Source organism: Bacillus rossius, chromosome 3 (genome assembly GCF_032445375.1).
Source record: "Bacillus rossius redtenbacheri isolate Brsri chromosome 3, Brsri_v3, whole genome shotgun sequence".
Classification (NCBI taxonomy): Eukaryota; Metazoa; Arthropoda; class Insecta; order Phasmatodea; family Bacillidae; genus Bacillus; species Bacillus rossius.
The window spans coordinates 111,810,921-111,823,351 of NC_086332.1; the positions used below are offsets into that span (position 1 = coordinate 111,810,921).

Below are 12,431 nucleotides of genomic sequence, written 5' to 3' on the forward strand. Positions count from 1 at the left end.
TCCTAAGAACCAGCTATGATTGTGTTTGTAAATGCCGTAGGTCGTATCAATTATCTTAGAGTTGAACCCAGTTAGGTAGGACTGAATATCTCCACCCAATGGCTCGCGTGGTGCAGCGAGAAGTTTACTGGAATGAGCTGTCAGCGGTCAATTTTTATCTTCGCTTATGCTAGATAAAGCCTTAATTTGAGAAGGTTTCACATTAGATGTTGAGGGTTCTTTTTACACATCAACCGAGAGCTTATCCACAGGTGAAGGAGCCTCGAGATGCGATGTGATCGGTTTAAAAATTTGCTCGTGAAATTAATCCCGTGCTAAACGTGCAAATTTCAACAATTAATATTTTTCATGAAATATTTGCAAAACACGATGAAGCTTACTCGCTTCTAGAGCCATGACTGAACGATAAGTGTAATTAGAGGCTTTTTAAACATTCTGAAAGTTTTTAATTGCAGTATTGGGACCCGTTATAGTAGGAAGGGGTACCAGTATGCTAATATTCATGAGCGGTGCTGAAGACGTCCTTAAACAGATGGCAGCGTCACTGACGGTCCCCTTATATCCGGCAGCGGTACAGACGGGGATCATGGTGGTGGGTCCACAGGTCTGACTGCTAACTTCGTTCCCGCGAAACTATAGAATAGGTCTAGACGAGTCTTCATTGCATTAACAACACTATCGACTTTTGTCTCGATATTGGCCACAGCTTCCTTAATAAATTTGGCATTGACATGGAATAGAGAACTAATTAAAATATTAAGCTGAAATTCCATACAAGACACTATTTCCTTACGAGCTTTGGCTGGTCGCCCAAGAGTTGCAAGAGCTCGCTAAACGATGAGCGGTTCATGCCATCAACTTGCCTTTTGTATGCAGTCATATCAGAGTGCTTATTGCGTGCAGCGATCAAAGCGTTTTTCAATGCGTCATAGTCACGTCTTTGCGCGTGCAGTTTCACTAAGTTTGGTAACCAAAATATCCTTCAGCTCGGTATAGTTCTGTGTGGTTCCGCCTGTAGATGGACTCACAAACAGCTCTACAATGCTCGAGAATGATTTACGCGCGTCACTATCCGCCTGACGTGAGTAGCTTCCAACACCTCTTTGCAGGTCATAAGATGCACTCACAATTTCCTTCAGTTGGACATCACATCACGGTTAGCATATAACATAGTTTTCACTTCATCAAAGACATCAGTATTATCTCAGGTAATTTTTCCAGAATCTTCTCGAAAGGTTCTCTATTCTAACCCTCAACCTGACGTAGATATGTTAGTACAGTGGTATGAAGATCCTGTGTGTATGCAAGTCCATTTTTTAGTACTCATGTCTTTTTTCTAAATTACCCACAATTGCACTAAGTGCATACGTGACGACGCCAGAAACGAAATCTACGTAATTCTTTGTGACTGCATCTGCTGAATCTTGAGTAATGCCTAAATCGCGCAGACGTTTCTCGCCAACCTGGCAGTGGCCATCTTCTGTTAAAGTCAAGCACGACTCTTGATGATGTTTACTTCCGCCACTTCCAAATTTAGAGATGTCCAAGTTCATTCTTCACAATCATAGCACTATAAAGTGATTGAACCCACGGCGTTAACAGAATTAATGTTAAGGAAAATACTTAGCTATGTCTATAAAGCCGTACCCGTCATTACTATTCCAACAGCGAAAACAAACATTTTTTAATTTATCGAATGACATGTCAGTTGTGATGTGCATGAGGTAAACATGTTGAATGTTTGGAAGATCTATATTTAATGAAATTATCAAATTAGCATTATCTCAAACCAACTGTTTCCGAGTTTGACTGTACTTCTGAATTAAATAAAAACAGTCAAAGAATACGTGTCGTCCCGTGGAAAAAAAACTGTTGCACTATTTTCTGTTTCTCACACCCGTCATTAAAAATTATAACTGAATTTGGTAGAACTTTGCTTGATGGAATTAAATCTTCATTTTCACGAAATAAAAAAAATAATCCCTTTGACATTAGACAGCACCTGTGTTAAAAATTTATAATTTGGCTGTTCCAGACTCCTGCCATACAAGTAAATATTCTCGAAACACACTCCATTAGGATGCTGGATAGTATTAGTAAAATACAGGTTTTCCCAGTATTTGGCAACAGAGGTCCGAGACGTTGTACCCGTTTTTTAATCAAATGATCATGAATAATTTCAATCTGTAGATTAGCATGTTGCAGAACTACTATTTTTTTTTCCGACTAAAGCGCGGAAAATATAAAACGGCGTATTTATACATGTAAAAAAAGGAGGTGTCTTGCCATTTATTTTCCCAGCCTTGGCAGCACTGGGCTCGTTGGTAGGAGGCGCGGCTGGAACAGCGAAAAGCGTAACTACTGCTAAAAATCAGGCAAAACATTTGCAACAAAATGCACAGCATAATAAACGTATTCAAGCCTTAGCAAAAGGACCACACTACTGGCGGCAGCTGCACCCGTCGGCGACGCAAGGGCGGGAAGCGGTGAGGACGCTAATAATAGCTTTGACTCACAGAGCGCTAACAACAACCAATTTAGAGCATCCCTCAGCCAAACTGAAAATTTCAAATTTTCGTGGAAAATTCATGAGAGATGATTTACCTTTAAAACCAAGATGTTATGAATGCAGGATTATTAATTTGGATGTATCATCAGTAGAGGCACGATTTTATGGTGAATCACGATAAAACGAAATAACACAGAAATTTGGTTATATACACAAAATAAAACAAACATTACCGAAATTCTTGTCAGCTTACTATCATAATGTGCATTGTGTTTTGAAGTGTGGGACATGGTGATCGGTGCGCCCATTTATTATCAAGAGGTGTGGATGAACACCTCGCTGCTACTTTCAGGAAGCTGACATGGCGTGAGAAGGGAATGTCTGTGGCACGTGGCAGATGTGGATTTCTCCATCCAAGAGGGATGTTATTTTTGGACATTGACAATTTTTTTTTTTACCTTTTCATCTATTTGTAAAATTAAAATTACTAAAATAAAAATCCTCTGCACTGTAAATTAACTTGTCCAAAACTTTTTAACCCTTTAAGAAAGAACAGCTTTTATTTGTTCCTCTTGGAGACATGAAGTCAAGTAAACACAACAGAGAAGGGAAGAGGAGGGGTGAAAGTTTGGGGTGGCTAAGGGGGGCAGTGGAGGGGTAGTTCTTTGTCCTTGCAGCTACCATACGTGACACCAGGGTTGTTGACACACTACCAGCCGGCCAACTTGGCTTGAGACTCCCTTTCACCTTAAGTCATCTTGTAATGGCTAACATCTTCTTACGAAAATCTCATTACCTATACTGTATTCAATTTCCAATTTTCAATTTCAGTATTCAAGATCATTTGACAATTTATGACCATCTGTTACCTTCGAGGTCATTTAGGATTGATCTTAATTTTAAGTACAATAAGATTCAGGTCAATATTAAAATTGATGTAACAAAATTATTAATTCATAAAAGCTCATTTTCAATTTAAAGAATCAAAGAAGTAACTCAATTTAACATTAGTTTAAAATTAATAGAATTATTAAATTGAAAAACTTAAGAAAAAAATTGCTGCAGTATGTTCTCAGTAATGAGAGAAAAATTAAGTTATACATCAATCCCTCACTTAGCACGTCTTCAGATTGCGCAAATTATTTTAGCAAGATGTTAATTTTACTGACCCCGTCTTGAATAGCACGTCTGTAAATTTCAGTTAGCATAAAAACTCTGCAGGCAAAAAAAAAAAGTCGAGTATGACACCACGAAGTCTGTTTCGACTTCTGTAAACAACGTATGTGCCGCGGCATACAGTTAGCCATATAAGGCGGGAAGAGATGCGCGCGCAGGTCTGAGTACGCTATCAGCTGTTGTACAAACATCAGCTATGGCAAGTTAAGTTGCGGCTATGGAGTGTAGAAGACCGAATGTTTTTACGTCCGCGCGTATGCCGCCGTGCCGTACCGTACCATTGTCGCCTGGCCACAAATCTGGCTGTGAACTCAGTCTAGCCAGTGGCAGGGAATTCACTCAAACAAAAGCAGCCCATTCAGCTGCCGATAACTGTACGTGCTTGATCACTCATAATGCACCATGTTCAAGAATTTGAGGCAAAACTAGAAGTATTACGGTGCGCAGATTGTCATGAAGGCAACGCTTATGTTGGTTCCACTTTAGTTTTAAGCAAGTCAACTGTGCGTACAATCGTACAAAATAAGGACTCTATCAAACGTTTATATAAGTCTGATGCTGTTGGTTGTACTAATGGGAATACGTCTGACATGAGATACCGGAACAGAAGTAACAGATGAATCACATGGAAAAGGTTGTTAAATGAATAAGGCAATGAAAAAAAAATCACGGGCCTGGCAGAATTGGTGTGAACCAAGCGGTGATACACGAATAAGCACTTTAATTTTTGAAAAATGAAAATGTAAATATCCGGACAGTAATATCATTTTCATTGCCAATAAAGGATGGTTTGGGAAGTTCGCGGAAAGGTACGTGACTTGAGTTGAAAGTCACCCCCGGGTGGGCAAGTAAACCAGCCAATTTACGATAACTACCTCCCGTTACACGGTGTTGTATTTGTCATACAAATTGCGATGGGAGGCATATAAAGATAAATGATGTGACATATTTATCATTGTATGTTATTCTACGCATTAATATTACATTAAGAATATTTCCCTAGACATTTTGGAACACATTAAGTAAATTAAAATTAGCCTTGCTATTTATGGAGACCAATACTTGAGAATATGCAATTTTGGATAACACTAACATTTTTAAGAACGCATTAGTCGTGCTAATTGAGGGATTGGTGTATATGTAATACGTACTCCACTAACACTAGCAGTGTAGACTTGTTGGTTACCTGAATGACACTAGCTATCTCAGCTCCGAAGCCTGCCGTGAGTGGAGCCTCATGAGCTATGACTGCCCGACCTGTTTTCTTCACAGACTGCAACAAAATGTCAGCAACTGTAAATTTAATCTATTTGCAATTCAAATTGAAAGTTTTTTATTAGTTAATGATAGAGTAATGGCAAAATCCAAACATTTATACAAAAATGTGTTTCGTGTAGAGATTAGGAAAAGATACAGATAGAGCATTAGCTGTTAGACGTGAAGCCTTTTTTACCCATTTTTTTCTTCTGATTTTCACATACCTATATGGTGGTCATTTGTTTATATTTGTATCAGCTGTTCTAGCCTGCTTTTATTAATGACTGTAATTAAGGTGTTCCGAAGAAAATTAGATCAAAATATTACTGGTAAAATGTTTATTTATTTATTTTTTATTTGTTACATGCCCACCAACAGTTGTTAAACTTTTGTGGTGGGCATGACAGATATAAACAGGCACACATTTATCACTGCCAAGTGCCAACATATGGACTCCCATCATCGTCGGTGCCATTGCAGACAGAACACACGAGGGCAAGAGTACCACTCATTAGCGGTGATATCAACAATTATAAACAAACATGGACAAACAAAACAAACACTCAAACAGAAAATAAACATTAAGACAATATCATAAACAGACAGATAAAACATATAATTACTTATTAATAAACACCATAAATTGTCAACAGAACTTAAAACTAAACAAAATGAACAAGATACAAATGTTTATAAAAACTTTATATGGATACAAACTTAGTATTTGGATTAAAAAAATAAATCTATAAAGTGTTAGGAAAGAATAATTTTTTTAAAATACAAGAATTTATTCAGTAATTCCTTATAAACAATAATATTTAATGTTCGTATAAAAAAAAAGGATAAGCTAACTGATAGCAAATTAGCTAAGGCAATTTAATCAACTTATTATAATTAGAAATTAGTCTGTACAGATTATAATTTATTTTGTTAAGAGTGCATAAGGTAGACTTTATTCGACTATGAAATTGTGGAACCCTGAGTCCAGTATTATTGAGAATGTATTTACAGTTGATTAAAGAGTTAAACAGTTTATAACGGTTCGTTATATACAAAAATAAAAATATGTTATTCGCCAATTGTAGTTTTTGTTTTATTTTTCAAAGTAGAATGTTGCACAGATGAATCCAATCACTTTAAAAATGTTTCTCTCTCATTCCACTTGTACATCTGCCTGTCGAGAAATGCTCGCAGCTCGGGCGATGAGAATTAACGAAAACAAACGTAGCTTAAGTCCTTCAGTAACATCTTACTGTAAGTACACAAAATCAGTGCGGCCTCAAACATGGCCGCACCCAACGAAAACAAATTTCGCCATGAGCCAAACGCCGACGTCAGTAGCAGCAATTTATAATTTTAAAAAAATGTCCAAAAAGTTTCAAAACAACAAATGATTAAACGGCATGGCTCTAGCTACCGAAGTTAAATTTTTCTATTCCACAATTCTCCTACATATTTGGCGAGAAGCCACTGAACGCGCCCTCCTGGTGCAGCGATCGACAGACGACTGGTGAGATCATGGCACTGTGTCCTTCACGCAGGAAGGGCAGTCACATGACCTCACCGACCAATCACATACATGCTTCATTCACACCACAAATCACAAGCCAATCAGAACACAGAACATATACACTGAAAACCATTTTCATACATAGAAACAGGGGATTCACTTTCTCCTCCTCTCGCCAACACTGTGGGAGAGTAGTTCTCCTCCAGTTCCCACGAAGTGACGAGATATCGTTACAGTCTCTCTCTTACTGGGGAATCACTGTTTCTTTCTCACTTGCACTTACAGGCCTCTTATGCCTCTCTCTTTCTACACATCACCCCAGACACAGTCCCTTTTTCTAGAATCATAATACAAATTACTTGACAAAATTAAACTTATTGAGAAAAACTAGAAAAAGTAGGCCAAAACAGGCAAAAATCCAGTACAACAGCTTATTTGAACAATTACTTAAAAAATAGTAATGATTGAAAATGTCTGTTAAAATACAAAGTACATTCTTAAAACACACAGCAAGTACAAAATTCAGCCCTAAAATACATAAAAACGGTAAAATATTCTTAGCGAGACTTTTTTAAGATATATTTACATGCATGAAAACAGTTCAAAAGAAAAATATTTAGCTAGGAGGGCAGGGGTCTTGCAACGTTACAAGTTTTTAACAAAAAGAAAATCAAGAAGAATTCTTCAATCAGCTAAAGGAACACAATTGTGAGTAGAGGAGAATTTTAAATTTAAATGTTTTTCAGTTTTAGTTTGAATGGATTCAATTTTAACAGAATCAGAGGAGTGGATTGAACTCCAAATTACTGAACAATATTCTAATTTAGACCTAATTAAAGAAAAATACAGAATACGAATATAATCAGGATTGGTAGATGTTTTTAATTAAACAAAAAGTTCTTCTTGAGCAATTGATTAAGTAATCTATGTGGAGGTCAAAATATAATTTTGAGTCAAAAATTGTGCCCAAATCTTTTAAGGATGCTGCCTTATGAAATAAAGTATTGTATAGTTTATAATCAAAAGACATGGGGAAATATTTTCTAGTAAAGGATATAATTTAGGTTTTTTTCTTGTTGAGAGATACTAAATTAAGATTATACCAATTATAGATTGCATTAATATCTGATTGAAGTAAAAGAAGGTCATTAAGGTAAGTGATGGTTCTGCAAATTTTAAAATCATCCGCATACAGTACTCCAGATGAATGGGACAAAATATGAGAGATATCATCAATAAATATATTCATTAGTAGAAGTGACAATGTACCACCATGAGGTACACCTGAACTGGCTAAATAAAATGAAGAATTACATTTATCAATTTGAAACATAACAACTTCGGTTTTTGAGATAGCTTGTAAACCAGTTAATAAATTATTGCAGAGTCCAAAATTTGATAATTTTACAAGTAAAATATCATGATTAACAGAATCAAAAGCTTTTGCCACATCAAAATAGCAGGCATCAACCTGGCCTCTATTAGTAACTGCATTGAAGATAGGATTAAAAAAAGGAGATAAGATTGGTGGCAGTGGACATGCCAGATTTTAACCCGGGTTGAGATTGATGTAATTTATTTTTCAAAGGGAAATTAATAATTTTTAATACAATTTTTTCAAAAATTTTGGAAAAACCATTAAAAAGAGAAATAGGTCGATAGTTGGAAACATGAAATTTAAACCCACTTTTAAAAAATGGGAATAACCCTAGCTAATTTCCCATTGTCAGGAAAAACTTGTGTTTTTAAGCTCATGTTGAATAAATGTTTTAGAAGGGTAACCAGTATGTGGCAGCAACCTTTAAGAATAAAGTTATGAATTCCGTAAGGACCAGAGGACAAGGACGAATTTAGAACTTTATTTCCCAAAGTACTAAACTATCAGAAATATCAGGAACTGTGATAGTATTGTAACAGAGGGAGAGGGGTTTGGGACTTATAATTAGAGGACAAATAAACACTAGAAAAACAATCAGCCTAAATATTAGATAGTACCACAGGAACATTAGATACAACGCCATTGACTTTAAGTGCATGATGTTCATAAAAAGGTTTTTAAGTACTTTGACATAACGCATGAACTTTTTAGGATTGGTCTTATTATTAATGGCTCTGGTCCAATTAATTTTATCATACTTAAGTAAGTTCTTGACCTACTTGTGATATAGATAAAAGAAAGAATAGTAATACATATTAATATTTCTTTTGTAAAGTTTATGATCATGTTTCTTACATATTACAGCATGTATTAACTCTTTTGAAAACCATCAAGGGTATTCTGAGGCATCTTTAGTGATTACAGGAATAAAGAATTCTAATTCTTGCACACACAGGAAGTAAGTTGTTCTACTAAATCATTGGGATCGGAGGTATTTTAAAAATTAGGCCAATCAAATTTTTTATGGCACTATAAAGGCCAAAGAAATCACCATTTTTTAAGTCCTTAATGGTAACTGAAGAAGTTATTTTGCAAGGTAAAACATCCATACATATTGTTATTATTAAGGCCAGATGATATGTATCATTTTGACAAGTGGATATTTTGCTTGAAATACAGTGCATTGAGATAAGTTACTAACACAAAGAACTAAAAGATTTTTAGAATAATAAATTTTATTATACTGTTGTAGACCAAGACTGGATGAGAAATTAAGTAGAGAGCACCTTATTTTTGATAAGGAAATGTACAATATTGTGTGTCTGATTAGAGGACAAACTCATACCAGGTACATTAAAATCACAGAGAAACATAATACTGTCATTTTTATAGTAGGTAAGTTTATCTTCAAGTGCATCAAAACAAGACTGAAATGAATTTAGAGTAGTATGTGGAGGTAAGTAGATATTACAGAGAATGACAAAATTTGTGAGACATATATAGTTTTAATTTTCACCCACCAGATTCAAGCTGTTAAAACAATACCACCATGTACTTTCTAAGCAAAGCATTTCTATCATTCCTGAAAATAGGATAATTGTCTAAGAAATAATGAGAATTAATATTAGAGTTATTAAGCCAGATTTCAGTTAAACAGATTATATCATAGTGAGAGCTAAGAAGATTATCTAAAAATTGAACAGATTTTGTTCTAAGACCTCTAACATTTTGGTAAAATAATTCCCACTCCATATTAGAATGCACAAAAACAGTTTTACAATGCTCCTTAAGGCTCCACTGAGAAAACTTTGGGTTAGCATTTCCTGAGTGAATATTAGTTGAGAAGAGTTGGAGCTGTAGATTTGTTAGGAATGGAGTTTGCCGTAGAAGGGGCTTATCAGACACCCGCTAAGCCAAAACACAATTTTGTTAATCCTAGAAAAGTCTTCTTCGAGAACCGATATATGAAACGATGCATACAAGTTGTATTTTGTCTGAAGTTTCATGACTCTGACATGTGTAAGATTAAGCTCGTTGGAGATGTAATCAGAAATTTCTTTTTCATGAATATTGAGACAATATAAATACCGAAACAATATAACCACCGAGCCGTCGAGACGGCGCAACTTCTTGGCCAAGCCCTCACACAATGACTGATGAAACAAAGTACATCACACAATTTACAGAAAAAAAATCACTTAACTGGTGACTTCCCAGAAATGCTGCCTTGCTACAGGCTATAACACTTATTCTTACCATTAATATTTAGTGATTCCCTGCATAGCAGGCCTTTCCCCAGCTCTATTACATGTCTCTGTCCTTCTCTTTATAATTTAATGTACAATTCTGGGCTTCCCCAGTCAGATATTCCCACAATCCGGGCTAACGTCTGTCTCTCTTACAAAAGATGCAATAAATTATTGTTTATCATTTCGGCACCGCTTTGTCGCCGCATATCTTTTTTTCTTTATTTTTACCCACAGCACTATCTCACAGTCCAAACACGTCAATATCACACTGTGAACCACATAAGTAATCAAATTTATATTTTGGAAAGGCTATTCAAAAAATATAACATATTAAAATCCACACTTACATACATAATAACCTACCCAATAAAATTAAAAACCAGTAAAACTATATTTGAAAGGCTTCTCTCAAAAAAATAATTAAACATCACCATTAATCACCAAATTATTACTAATGATAGAATATAAATACAAAACATGAACTTGATCTTACATAATCAGCTGATTCCTTTTGAATTACAAAACATAATATTTATTTCTTTAACAAATACTTGTAAAAGCTGGGGAGGGCAGATCTTGCAACATTACTGAGCCAACAGATTATTTTTTTATCACCAACAAAAGTTTTTACTTATTTTGCATGTAGTTTAATGCTGTTTTTCAATAAATTCTTTACATTAACATTTTAATATGCCCAAGAACTGCCATTTTTTAAGTCAGGGCATTATTTTCAAACCAGAAAATTGCAGAAGAAAAATATAACTAATACTGTTTTTATTTTCTGTTTGTTTGATTTTTTTCTAGGGTAAGGTCATATTTTATGCACATAAGTATGTCACTTCCATTTAATGACCTTAAAATATAAGAAGATTCCAAAAAACTTACACGAAGTATTGAACCTTTGGACGGCAAAAATACATTTATTTATCTGAAACACTAATCCCCTTCAAAGTAGTCTACTTGGTAATGCCTACACCTCTCCCAGAGCTCTCGCTATTGTTGGAAACACTACTGGAATAGTGAGCAACCGTGTTGTCGCATTCCACATAATGTTTTCTCTTGACTCAAATCTGGTCCCTTTCAGCGGCATGTATGGGAAATAGCCGAAAGTCACACGAAGCCATGTCGGGTGAGTAGGGAGCCTGACGAACCACAGGAGTCTTGTGTTTGGCGATGAAAGCCTAAATTGAATGTGCAGAGTGGGCGGGTGTGTTATCATAATGGAGCTGCCAAGTTTCAGCTGCTGACAGATCCGATTGTTTGCACCGCACAACATCACGATGGCGAAGAAGGACCTCCTGGTAGTTCTCCTTTGTGATGCACCACACCACAGGAGTCAAAGAAAAGGGTCAACATGTTCTTGACGTTGCTGCGGACCGGCGTGCTTTTTTTGTCTCAGGGATAATGGATGTTGCCACTGTGACAACTGCCTCTTTGTTTCTGGGTTGTAACCATAAACCCATGTTACATTGCCTGTGATCACTGTGTTCAGAAAGTTGGAATCATTGTTTGCGTTGTCCAGCATGTCCTGTGCGATGTCCAGACACCATTGCTTCTGCTCCATTGTTAACAGCTTCGGTACCAATTTTGCAGACACTTTCCTAATGCCTAAATTCTCGGTCAAAATTGACTGTAACGATCCAAAAGGTCGCAATTTCTCGGACTGTTATACAACGGTCCTGCAAGACCACAGTCCGCACTTTCTCAATGACATTGACATTCCGACTTGTTGAAGACCTGAATGTGGTTCACTATCAGCAGATCACACTACTCCATATTATTCCAGAGTTGATATAAGTCATTGCTGTAGAAAAGCATTACATGAAGATTGTTGCTTGAAGGGTCCAGATCTCCATCTCATAAGCATATACTGAATAGGACTAGAAGCATTTTCAGTAACTACTGATTATTAACATAAAAAGTAGAACAAGAATTTGTTGCTTTATTCACCCAAAATATTTAAAACTTGTTACATTGATATTTTTACAGTACATTTGCTTGTTTAGTGTTGAGATGTTTTTTTCTGTTATGGCATAATATTTTAGTTATTTTTATTTTATAAAACCAAATTTAGTTTATACCTAACTAGTTATTTTATATAAATTTCACATTGTTGTTGAAATATGTATTTTTAAAGTCATTCCATCATTGTAGAACTTCCACCTGTTTCTATGAGACATGATTTTTGGCAAGATAAATGGGCAAGGGTTTGCTCAGTTGTGCAGTACCCGGTACTTGATTAATTCTAGAATGTTCAGCCAAGAGAATTTAGTATGCCATTGTATATAGTACCGGAATAGAAATTTATTGATCTCGCTTTGTAATTAAAAAATCTTTGTGATTTGCAGAGAA

General features: G+C 35.7%; 1 protein-coding gene across 3 annotated transcripts in view; it reads right to left on the minus strand.

The window, feature by feature from the left end:
• LOC134531144 (2-oxoisovalerate dehydrogenase subunit beta, mitochondrial) overlaps positions 1 to 12,431 on the minus strand; it is a 78,725-nt gene that overhangs the window by 8,962 nt on the left and 57,332 nt on the right. For 2 of the 3 annotated variants that reach the window (XM_063366756.1, XM_063366757.1), the window contains one exon: positions 4,872 to 4,958. The exons of the other annotated variant lie outside the window; for it this stretch is intronic. In XM_063366756.1, the coding sequence (XP_063222826.1) occupies positions 4,872 to 4,958 (87 nt within the window). The remainder of the gene's footprint in view (positions 1 to 4,871; positions 4,959 to 12,431) is intronic. 3 annotated transcript variants of the gene reach the window in all.